The sequence below is a fragment of the Merops nubicus genome, unplaced genomic scaffold, assembly GCF_000691845.1.
Source record: "Merops nubicus isolate BGI_N331 unplaced genomic scaffold, ASM69184v1 scaffold18453, whole genome shotgun sequence".
NCBI lineage: Eukaryota > Metazoa > Chordata > Aves > Coraciiformes > Meropidae > Merops > Merops nubicus.
The window spans coordinates 25,157-38,146 of record NW_008598504.1 but is presented as its reverse complement, the minus strand read 5'-3'; the positions used below and the strand labels follow the sequence as shown (position 1 = coordinate 38,146).

Below are 12,990 nucleotides of genomic sequence, written 5' to 3'. Positions count from 1 at the left end.
CGTAAAAAAAGGCATGCAATGAAAGGCAACATATTTGCAACACAGAATGCAGTAACATTAATTGAGCGGTATGCTTAATTACGTTTCTATAAAGGCCATTTAGACTGCCAAACATATTTGGAACCAACCTCTCACTCACCTCTGCCTGGTTAGAGACACATTTTCTTTTTCCCCAAGGCCATGCTCTGTTTCCTATTCCAGACAGTATTGAGCTTACATTCTAAATCTATTAGGACAAACAGGTACTAGAAGTAAAGGGAAGACATTTGTTTAGTTCCTGTTGTGAACATGTGAGGCACAAAGCCTTTGTACCTGCAAAGCTAATACAAAAGCTGAGTGAACTGGGATACAGGCTTGAACTCTGTAACATGAGATTTCAGAGTTCTCCTTTTATTGATTACCAGCTCAACTCTCTTCCTTATAAAAAAAGAGTACTCACATACAGTTCTGCAAAACCAGCATAACTCATGTCCTTTATATACCACAAAATGCGTTAGGTAAACTTTATCATCTCATTGATAATTTTGAGGTAGGTGAGGCTACAGAATTTGAGCTGTTCAGTGGAGAACTCATGAAAGAAAAAGAACATCCTAAAGGCTTCTGGATCTACGTCCTACATGTTATATGTCGAATCACAGATGATCCCACAAACCAATTTTTTGTTTTTCAAGAAACTAAATAAAACCCAAAACATTCAGAAAGACTACAAAGCAGCTAAGAAAGGATTTGCTCCTTCTCAAAAATACCCATCAGGGTGGTTTAGCCTGCAGAAGAGAAGACTCCACACAGAGCTTATATTGGCCTCCCAGTACATAAAGGGTGCCTACAAGAAAGATGGGGAGGGACTCTTTATCAAGGAGTGTAATGATAAGATGAGGGGTAATGGTGTTAAACTGAAAGAGGGTAGACTGAGTTTAGCTATTAGGAAGAAATTCTTCGCTGTGAGGTTGGTGAGACTCTGAAACAGGTTGCCCAGAGAAGCTTTGGATGCCTGCTCCCCGGAAGTCTTCAATGCCATGTTGGATGGGGCTTTGAGCAACCTCATTTACTGGAAAGTGCCCCTGCCCATGGAATAGAGATTGGAACTAGATGACTTTAAAGGTGCCTTCCAAATGAAACTGTTCTATGATTTCTAAGATGCATCTACAACAGGATTAGTGTTAAGGGCCAACACAATAATGCTTTCAAATCAGCCTAAAGACTCCAGCTCACATATCTGGTGAAATTTTTCTTAAACTTCTTTTTGTGGCCTGTGATCTTTGTTGTCTGAGAGCTGACTTCAGAAGATCCTGCTCCAATATATCCCATCAGGATTCTGACTTCCTCCTGTGTCAAAGATTTTGAGTCACAGAAGTTCCTGGACAAATAAGGACATAAGATTTTCAGAAACACTTGCAATTTGGCCTCTTTTTTTGTTTTGGTTTTTTTTTCCCCACCAGCTTCATTCTTCCTAATTTCCAGTCATTCATTAGCTGTGTACATATCTGTAAATGCCAAAGGGTGTTTCCAAAATAGTAACAACTAGATACTGAAAGTTGTCTCATTTCATTGGCAAAACAAGCCTTTTTCCATGCTTTTACTACTTGCAGACACAAAGAGCAAGAATACTAAGATCCTCAGACTTTGTTTCATTGTTCTAGCTGTAAAAGTACCAAGCTTCTGGTCATTCACAAATTGTTTATTCAATTAGAAAACTTTGGTATTTTTGCCTCAGTCTATTTCTCAGATTGCAAGTTTTTGTCTAGATTAAGTAGAAAATGGGAACAACATTCTTTGAATGGAATTCCGCTGTGTCAGGTGCAGTTCCGACTGGACATTAGGAAAAGGTACTTCACTGAGAGGGTGGCTGGTCACTGAACAGGCTCTCCAGGGAAGTGGACACAGCATCAAGCCTGTCAGAGTTCAAGGAGTGCTCTTAGTCATACAGTTTAGCTTTAGGTAGTCCTGTGAGGAGCAGAGAGTTCGACTTGATGATCTTATGTGTCCCTTCGAAGTCTAGATATACTGAATCTACAATCCTGTGAATAGGAAGTGCTCTTCCCTCTCTTTTGCCATTAGGACCCAGAATTTTGAATTTAGCATAAGGATAACATCAGTCATACCTGATGTTTTACCAGTATATACTTGGTATACTTGAGCTAGTTGCAGCTTTTTTGGGATTTCCCATGGAAAATATCTTTCTTCTTAATAAAGTAGTTTGGAGACAACTGACCTCTGCCATACCCTAGCCAAGGGCTACTATAGGCCAAATCATAAGTTTAGGATGCTAATTGAAAAATTCCATGTGTGCCAAGCAACTTCAGAATGAATTTATACAGAGCATTGGAAATGCCTGATAAAGTTCTGGTAAGAAGTTTCCACTTAAGCCTTTGTTTTAAACAGGATCATCACAACAGGATTATCTTGAGCTTTCTCTGAATAAGGGTAACCTGGTTTTCTATAAAAAGTTTGGGCACAAGCTATCCGTGAACAGTAGAGCCTGTGATGTCTTTATGGTTAGAGGTGGTTCTATGGTTCTTCTCTCTAGACGCAGTGCAAGGAAGTGGCATATGTTTTTCTTCTTTGGGAGAGATTACAGAGGAGAACAGAGATGAGAAAGAAATGCTCTTTTTTGGGCAGATCCTGAATACTGGTGCTATATGTTAGATTGCCTGCACACAATCCAGCAAAAAAACAGTAGTTATATAGTCACGTATTTTAGACATGGGAATCATGTTAACAGGATGACTTGATTATCACTCTAGGATAACAGTTTTAAAGAAAAAAAAAAAAAGAAAAAAAAAAGATTTTTTGTTAGGCAGTTCACGTGGTCAAATATCCACTTTTGCAGTAAGATGAATATATTACTATTCATGGCTCCAATTAGCAATATGTAGTTTCTTATAAGCGAGGAGTATTGCTCATACACTTCAAATATGACAAAACCATTTTTTCCCCTGTTTTTGTCATTGCTACTGCAGTAGGATGCCCCAGGCATAAGAATATGTACACTTCATCATTCAAGGACTACCTTTGTTCAATTTTTGTTTCCTTCAATGCCCCCTGCCTTTAAAAGCTAAACATTATCTTAATGCCTTCCCTCCCACAGGGAGAGTAGCACATCCAATTACCCCATAGGCTATGGTGCACAATACTCTGTGTATCTGTCTGCTGCTGAACTTCAGGGCTGGCACCTTTTGCTGCAGACCAAGGGGGTCATTTCCATGACAGCCTCCTTCACGGCTGTCCACAAAGCAAAGGTCTTGCCATTCCTAGCAAAGCTTCACTTTATGTATCAGCGCGAGGATGTAAGGTCACCATTCTGCACTGTCTGCCTGTATGAAGTACACCAGCCCAATAGACAGACTACTAGGATCAAAAAATGACAAGCTCCCACTTGTAATTTATGTTTTACTAACATAAAAACCCTACCCACATCTAATGTAACTACTACCTATTTCCTGTTGTACAGCATTGTATTTTGCCCACAAACATATACATAGAAGTTTATCCACATATGTCTCCTGTATTGTGCCCAGTTCTTGCTAAACCAAACAGAACTGGTATTACTCTAGCATTTCGCACCAGCTTCTTCACTAACCTTCCTTACAAAATCTGACTAAAGCATTGCCCCAGCAGTAGCCCCAAAGGAGAAAAAAAAAAAAAAAAATAAATCCAGAAGATGAATTTGTCTATCTGGCAGGATAAACATATATAGAGCCATACAATCTCAAGATCTGTGTATCAAACATCTCAAAGCTCAATCTTGTACATATGGGGTCTCTAAGCTTTTATTCCCATCAACCGTCCTATAATTTCCCAATTTTGGTATTTGTCTGGGCAGACTGACAAACACACAGACGGAGGGCAACGTTTCTCCTAAATCACTTAGCAAAAGCAATATCAAAGCTGAAGTACACATATACATATCAAAATGTAACTTTCCTGTCATGTCCCAGTACTTTTTTTATTGTTCATTCTTAAATACATGGAAGAGACGGTATAGAAAAATCCCACCTGGGATAGTCTGGCAAACTGTAATTAGTATTTTAGAGAAGACACCTGTAGTGAGTTGCATTACATCAGCTAAAATCTCCTAAGGGTAACAAGAAAATCTATGTTTCAAGGCTGGAAGGGAGTTGGCTGGGCTGCTAAATCCATAGCTGGAATCTATTTATGCACATATACACACACACTCACATTGATATAATATTCTTATATACACTGTACACTGCATTTCTACTTTGAATTTCAGTCAGAAATAACTACATATTTCTCATAACGTCAGAATAAAAGAACTCCAGGCAGAAAAAACAGCTGTTACACAGCCATTTTGTGTGTTGAGCATACTGAATAAATAAGGCTGATCTTCTTTATGCTCTGCTTTTGCTCTCCTCCTTGCTCACTCATCCTGCTCTGTAAGACAAGCTACAAGCTCAGGATCCACTGGGCAGGCTGCACTTGCAAATCTTGTCCAAATAGTCTAGTAACCTCCTTTCAAAAAGAAGCCTTATACGTCCTCATCCAGGACAGCACACAGACTGGGATCCTGGACAGCATTTCAATGGAAGAACATGAGGATTTTCTAAACCATGATTTGAGAGTACTGTTCTGCTCTAGCAGTGTAGAGTAAGCTGAATACAATGCATGCTATTTTTTACAAGGACCATTATGTATCTGAGAGCCAGACAACATCTGAATATCAAATTAGAGAATACATGCAATATAAGTGGAAAATATTTCTCTATTATTATATTTTAAACTTAAAAAAGATTATGTTTGAAATTACCATTCCTCTAGCCCACTACTTGTTTGTTTGTTTTTGTTAAAAAATAAATGTACTTGTCTATAATGTATAAGTACATCCAATAAGCATATATGTTATGCACAGCTATATATAGCTGACTACATCCTCGTTTCTCCTTACACATTTAATCGTAGCAGCATACTCTGAATTGGAGTAACTAAAACTTGCAGTGGAAATTAAATTTCATAAAACATTTAAAACCTTATATGAACATAAACCTGAAAGTACTGTAGAAAATTGAAATGTCTTCTATCGTGACGTTTATGTTTAGCAACAAATTAGAACAAATTGTTTATCATTGAAAACATCTTTCTTCACCTAAGTAAACAAGAACAAGATTAAGCAAAATATGTTTTGGCTCCTCAGATGTGCAGACATAGACCAATTTCCTTTCCACAATGATTTTTATGCAAATCAATGCTGCACAATCTCCTGACCTCTTTTACCATCATACTGGGACAATGACAGTTCAATAATTGGACTGGCACATATCTAGGATATTTGATTTTAAATTAAAAAGTTAGTGCAGGACAATAGAAATGAAAGGAATGTGACTTTCTGTCAATTTCAGACTGATCAAGTATCAACATTTCATGCCAAACAGAGTAAAGCAAACAGAGTGATTGGGGCTGTTAGTCCATTCATCCCTGTATGCATATACTTTACACTCCCCACCTCAGCTGTTAATTCCTAACAACGATGCTTTCATCCAGAACAAGGATAATGAGAAAAACCCAAGCAGTGTTCCTTGGGGAACTGTTACACTAAAAGTTACCTCCGGACTAAATCCCACTTGTGCCTCCTGCACGTGATAAAGATAAGCAAAGCATTCAATATCCCTGGCTGATTTAAAGCCCAAATATGCAAAGAGTATTATGGCATCCAGACAGACTATTCTGCTCTGTTGATGACAGATGCAGAAATAAAACTAGTCTAATTAAGTATTTTACTTTGAACCAGCAGAGAAGTGGACATCTTGCTTTAAAAAAAGTGTTAACTCCAGCTGAAGAGCAGGTGCTGCACAGTATTTGCATTTCCTGCAGAGGATGCTAGCTAGCAAGACCGGGCAGTTGACCGTGAAAATTCTTGGCCATAAGTGACCCAAGGACAGACTATAAATCCATCCTATAAAATATAGTAAAAGCCTTGTTTGTTCTTCCACCCTTTCAATATGTTATGTTATATGTTTGTGATTATCTCATTTTATTGGGCTCTTTAGAAAGCTGTTTATGATCATTTGTGGACAAAACAAAGGCTTATTGTAAACTCTTTTTTAAATAAGTTGGAAGGTCAGTATGAAACAAAGGGCACCACTTTCATTACTGCTACATGCGAGTTGTGCTTGTGTGTGTAACATTACAACATATATCAGCAAAGGGATAGAGTCCTAGGTAATTACAAAGCTAACATATAATAGTATTGCATTAGCAGCCCAAGAAATTCCTACTGAATTGCATACATCTGAAAATAGAAAGGCGTGCTTGTGCAGAAACAATTACCCTGGCAAAAACTGTGAGAGACAGGTTCTCAGAAGACATAAACATAAAGCTCTGCTTTACACTCCTGTTTATTCTTTGTGTATTCAGATAACCTCCATCAGATAAAACCTACCATTTGGATTGACTGATTTCCCTTGTTATTTATGACATCTACAGCTAAGTAATACAATTACTACTCAGTTTGTGAGCAGGAAAAAGAATACTGCTGATCTACAAAAAACAGGGTCTGAAAGAGACTATCAGCGTGCTCTACCATGTTAAAAATATTGATGCTGTTGCATTCCACCTAAGAAAACAAAGAAGCAAAGAAGACAAGCCTTTTCCAAGGACAGTTCTTACTGAAATTCTTTTTGGGGGGGGGTTCAAAGTAAAACATTATGGTAAAAAATGAATACGGCTTTGTTTGTTTCTTCAGTCATCGTTAGCAATAGACATAGGAGTATTCTGGTTTTGAGCCCATATGGAAAGATCATCAACACTTTCTGCTTCTAGGTCCTTTGCCAAAATAACATATCCCACATGCCTTTTACCTTAAAACATAAAAGAAAAGGTGTTGTTCTGGTCAAATAAAGAAATAATTTTTACTAGCATATGTCTAATGTTAAAGCTGCATAAATCCTGCCAAAGACATTAAAACCCCATCTGCAAAACAGATTTTCATTAAATTGATCAGTTTAAACTTAAGCAGCTAGGCAGATGATGCTTTTGAGCTAACCTTTAACCTTTAACCTTCTCAAACTGAAATTAGGTCACTTCTTTTGGGTAATATCTTCACTGTTTGAGAACATGAGAGGTAAAATGATCTATCCAAACTGAACTGACAGTCATAGCATTAATAATGTTATGTATGGATCAATATTTTGTCAATAAAGAGAGAATCAAGGTAGTTTTCACACAGCTGAGTATTAGTCTGCTAACTGCTGCCTGCCTGTCACTTTCCCCAAGCTCCTAAACAGTTGTCTCTATGATGTAAACTGCAGTAAATATCCAATACAAAAAAAAATGTCTATTAAAGCTATTATCAGCTAATGGAATAATATTTATTGATAGACAAATTTCAAATAGTTATTATGATTAGAAATTGATCCGTCATTCAGTTTCATGGTTAACTAAAAAGTTCTTTTCAGCCACTCCAGTCTCCTTTGCAAAAAGGCTACCCTGCACGTATGTATGTATTTATTTATTAAAAGTATTTGGAAACTTTTTTATGAGCACAGGACATGATATATGCAGTTCCCTGAATCAAAAGCTATTTGACTGAGCCACAAAACAGCTTCCTTTAGATCAGTTCCAGTTACATGTACTTTTTACCCACAAAGACAGATCACCGTCCCGCCTCAGCTTTCCAAATCTGCAGAAGTTGAACACTTCCTTCTGCAGAATGGAAATGTACTTTGTTGCTATAGAGGCTTTCTCTGTTTACTTGTGGAACACATCTTGATGGACTTGAAACTCTTCTGCGGTTTCATTTGCTAATACAGAGCTCCACAATTTCAAATATAAGTCTTTGGGAAATTCATTTAGGCCAAGCTGAGTTCACCCAGGGTAAGGCTGTCTCTGCTCTGGTTCCTAGCAGTCACATTACCAACATCACTTGAATACTGCACTTCTGTAAGGAGCAATTAGACTGTTTCTATTTTAAATAGGTTAAAAAACGGCTAAAGGTTTCAATTTGCCACATTTAGAATCTAACTCTAAAAGTAACATTTCAGTGCTGCCTAAAATTACACACAGGTTCAGAAGAGAAGCTCTGATCTTCATGGTCGCTTTAAAAATTGCAGTTATGAAAAGACATCCTTTTATTCCACCAATAGTCATGAACAGGAAGAGAAGTCAAGCTGTTATGGCAACATTTATAAAAAGAAAATTCACAAAACAATAACATTTAAATAAATATAAATGACTACAGAAAATACTTTGGGGTACTTGACAAAGCAAAGGAACAAAGTCACAGATTCTCTTTCTGTGTTTTCAGATGGTTTTAGTATTAAAGTTTTTATTGCCAAACCATATTCACAGCACCTTAATTTTAAAAGAGTTAGAGGAGCTGCTTGAATATAAACACAATTCATGAATATTCGATATAGCTCCTGAGGCATATATCTATTATTCATACAAATTAATGTTCTTTTTTCCTTAGGTACTCTAAAAGTTTATATGATGGATCAAGAGGAAAAAAGTTTAGAATTCTCCTGGTGTCAACAGCTTCACTGAAACCTGACAAAACTATCAAGTCTTCTAGCAGATGACTTTACAGACTTGCAAAATCTCATTTATTTCCACCTTGAGGCCTGAATGTACAACCACAATTAAAAGTAAAGTTTTCTGGGTGACGTGCAGAGGCATTACATTCTGTTATAAAGCATACGCATCCAAATAATTTTTTATTACTTGGGACACACAGTAGTACTGTCAACCCCAGATCTTAAAAAAAAAAAAAAAAAAAAACAACAACACAATTGATATTTTAAATAAGTTACTCCTTTACCTCAAATTAGCCATAAAATGAAATGATATAAAATTAATGTCTGCACATGTACATGCTATCTGCTTTCTGAGCATTGTTAAGCCTACTGTGGTTCAAATTTCCAACCTTATGTAAGAAGTCATGAGTGACAGAAACTTTTTAAAAAGCTGAGATTCTCACTAGCAATCCTAGGAACAAGTCTTTAACAATACATGTACTGGAAGAATTGGAACCCTATGGTTACCAACAGTACACTTCCAACTGTCGATCTGTAGGGCATGAAGCTTAGAGGGTGTCTAAGAGCTTATGCATTCCTTTTCCACTGGAATGTCTTTCACTCTGATTCAGAGACTTAACTTAAAAGGTTAGCAATGATCTCTTGCCATGTATGGTTGCTGCATCACGTAGCCGCTACCAAATTGCCTGATCTAACAAACCAGGATCTGGCAAAGAAGCGGGTTCTGTGCCAGGACATTTTTAGTGATAAGGACTAAATGCTGAGATCTGACCCCTTACGGCACTTGTATTGGGTCTGGCTGGGCTGATTTTTGCCACTGCAGCCCTCCTGGTGCAGTGCTGTTGTGCTGGGAGTCAGAAGGGTGTTGGTACCACCCATGTTGTGACTACCACTGAGCAGTGCTCGCACAGCACCAAGGCTCTTTCTAACAGTCCCCCCTCGCTCACCAGTGGGACAGGGGGGCAGGAGCTTGGGGGGAACATAAGCAGGACAGCTGACCCAAACTGACTGAATGAATATTCCATATCATATGATGTCAGCTTAACTATAAAGCTAGTACAAAGTGGGGGAGGTGGGGTGACAGGGGTGTGCCTTGTCCTTGGTCCTCTGGAGCAACCACTACGTGTTTTGGAGCCCTGCTTCCCAGGAAGGGGCCAGACATTGCCTGGAGATGGGAAGTAGAGAATCAATCTTTGTCTTTTTTTCCCTCTTCCCTTCCCGTGCATGGAATTTCTTGGCTTTGCTTTCTAATTAAACTGCCTTTGTTTTTACCCACTAGGGTTTTTGTCTCCATCTTATTTTCCTTTACTCTTTTGCTGTGCAGAGGAGGGAGAGGAAAGAGGGAGGGCGATAGAGTGGCTTGGTGGGCATCTGTTGCTCATCCAGGGTTAACCCACTGCAACGCTAAATCAAACAAGCTGCAAACCCAAACATATTTGACAAAGATTTCTCTAAGGACTGGACTGAATGTGTTAAGAGACAGTACTGTTTTGAGTAGATAGTTTGTGCCTTGCAACTCCATAGCTATGCTTATAACTTTATTTTAAATATTGGCAACTGGCATAATATTTTCAACAGTCTCTGAAGCTGTGACAGTGAAGCCACCTAAGAAAAGCATTCTGCATTCCCATCTCCTATTCTAACATTCCTCTCTGTGACACTGTTTGCAGCAGCATCTCTCTGAATGGTGGCATTATAAAACAGACTACTGAAATAATCCAGGTTAATACTCAAAAAAAGAGATGAGGACCAACTATGCTAGACTTAGATCACTTAAAAAACCTGACCTAGAGTGTGGTTCCACAATCAGTGCAACTGAAGGGAGCAAGGAAATGCTTCACAGATAACAGGGAGCAGGAACATCTGAAGGCGGTTTTGCTGCAGTCTGTGTCACTAGACTCTCAGCTCTTTTGGCACTTTTCAAAACAGGACTTTGGAGTAAGAACTTTTTTTCTTAAAAACAAACAAACAAACAGCAAGCACAAAATCCCTATCCCCTAGAGTCAAGGAAAAGTGCAATTTAAATAAAATACATCATTAAATTAGCAGAGCAGCCAGCACTGTAGGACAATGTAATAGACCCAGTCGGTGTTACCAACATTTTGGTTCATAGCAGATCCATCTAGGTTACAACTACCCAGTTATAAAATGAAAATCTATGTTACTGCCTGTGTACTCTGTGTTAGTTTATAACAACCCTTTGAACATGGTTGAACACCATGATATATTAAGAAATAACAAGAAATATTATTTCTTGCTTAAATTACAGGTCTGCTGAGGTTTTTCTGCATTTGTTCCATGTGTACACATATTCAACATGATTGGAAAACCAGCGTACTTGCTGTAATCAGCAGATGACTCCTGATAGTTTAGTTATCACAGATTTCTAGTTTAAATCAATAGGTAGCACTTGCAAAATGGATTTTCTAATAATATTTAGAGCTTGTTACAGTGCCTAATGGTTTGCAGTATTTCCTGAATTTTTATATCCCCTAGACAAAAGAAGTTTTTAATAACTTACAAAGTTATTCATATTGGAAATGAATGTGTTATATTTTGTCCATGAACGAAGACACTCAAGCCAATCCAGTAAACACACTGCAGAAAATAAGTTACCCCATAATTAGGGTTTGGAAAAAGTCATTACAAGTTCTGTAATAAATGGTATTCATCACTCCACATATTCATTATAGCTACACAGTTTTTTCCAGTAAAGATAAAAATACAGTTGCCATTCTACTAACATTTATATACACCACACCCTTTCATATTTGTGAAAAAATCATTACTGGCTTGGAATAAGGGTAGACAGAAGCATGATAGAACTTAGTTCTGAATATCTTTGGTAATATTGTGGCATACTGGATGTGCATATGGAAAATACCAATGTAAAATAACTTGGTTGTGATAGATCACAGCTGCAAACAGATACATATGCCAGAAAGTGAATCCCTTCTCTATGCACTGTGGAAAAATCTTCATTTTCCATAATCTCTGTTAAGTTTCTATTCAAAATGTAATGGATGAAGTCTAAAAATATTGTAAGATATGTAAAACCCCTCTAGTCATTTATTAGGAGGGAACTTTAAAAAGAAACAACAACTTAGGTTCCCTTTGTTCACAGAGAGTGCATCCTAAACAGGCCCTCAGGTGAATCAACATGACTCATCAAGTACACTCTTCCCTGACCAGCCTGCACAGTTTTTTGTTTGATTATATACACGTTCAATAAACACTTATTCTGCTGATTAATCAAAGTCTTGTTCGATTAGCACTGAAACGGTTAATTTCCTAGTCTATTCCTTGCCGACTGAAATTGCTGTCACTGGCTTACCTTGTACAGTTTCAGGGCTGCCTCGTGCCTGTGATTGGTAGTGTGTAAGCGCAATTTATCCACGCTGTTGGTGTAGTAGTCACAGGCATTACATTTTAGGTGAACTGGGTTGCCAATGGCAATACACTTCAGCCTCCACTCATTAGTTTTGCCCCCTTCTTTAATGTGAGCCACCAGTTGATATTTCTGCATATGTTTGTCAGTCTTGCAGTGGAGCTGGAAGTTCGCTTTCAGCTGAGTGTTGTAGTTACAGAGCTTGCACTGGTAGATGTCTCCAATTACAGCTCTCCACTCCTCTTCAGGGAGCGAGCGTTCGCTGCTCACATGCACACTTAGGGCCTCCAGGCTGTCAGAGGTGAATTTGTTGCAAACAGCACACTGGAATAGCTTCAGCGTTGGGTCACTGATATAAGGTGACAGCTCTCCTGCAGTAAGGAGGGACAGGTCATCACCCATTAGCTGACCACTGGCAAGCCGGATTTCAGGCGGCAGCTCATTATTTACTACAGGAAAAAAAAAAAAAAATTAAAAGGGAAAGTAGACACCAGCAAGCATATCGCACACAAAGGAATCCGTAAAATAAAGCCTTGACAAGGAGTTTGCTTTCTCTAGAGCTTAAACTATAAAAAGCTATAATAGGATTGAATCAAGATCAATTACAATCATCCCTTTCAACTTCTAAATTCCCTCATCAGATAGCTTTAATTACTCCTACTGGGCATGATGTCATTCTGGAATTTGTATTTTCAAAGGCATGAAAGTTGATCAATAAAATAACAAAAAAGCAATGCTTTTGTAATTTAAAAGCCTAGATTAACTTACACAGCACTAATTGTAGTTTTGTTATATACTTTAAATTATGTGGGAGGTAGGTCAATATATATATCTGCAATACAGTAATTAGGATAAGCATATCTATACTAATTTAGCTAGTTTTGGTACCAGACCTCAGCATACCTAGTTTTAAGATACACCCAGAGAACAATTCAGGTATGTCAAAAGGGAGACATTTGAACTGAACAAAGTTTGAGAACTCTTTTTAGTACAAATCTGTACCATTAAGTAACAGATTGACAGTACACCGCTCACACATGGGTGTTTGATTCCAATTTGCCCTCCTCCTACACTTGGAATACAGACAATTTGCTAACTATAAAGGGGCATTGT

At 38.0% G+C, this 12,990-nt stretch overlaps 1 protein-coding gene across 1 annotated transcript in view; it reads right to left on the bottom strand.

The window, feature by feature from the left end:
- Positions 1-12,990, bottom strand: part of LOC103769839 (zinc finger homeobox protein 4-like) — a gene marked incomplete at its 3' end in the record, with an annotated part of 51,447 nt that overhangs the window by 35,372 nt on the left and 3,085 nt on the right. Inside the window, exon 2 of the mRNA XM_008937077.1 lies at positions 11,824-12,326. Coding sequence (XP_008935325.1) covers positions 11,824-12,326 — 503 coding nt within the window. The remainder of the gene's footprint in view (positions 1-11,823; positions 12,327-12,990) is intronic.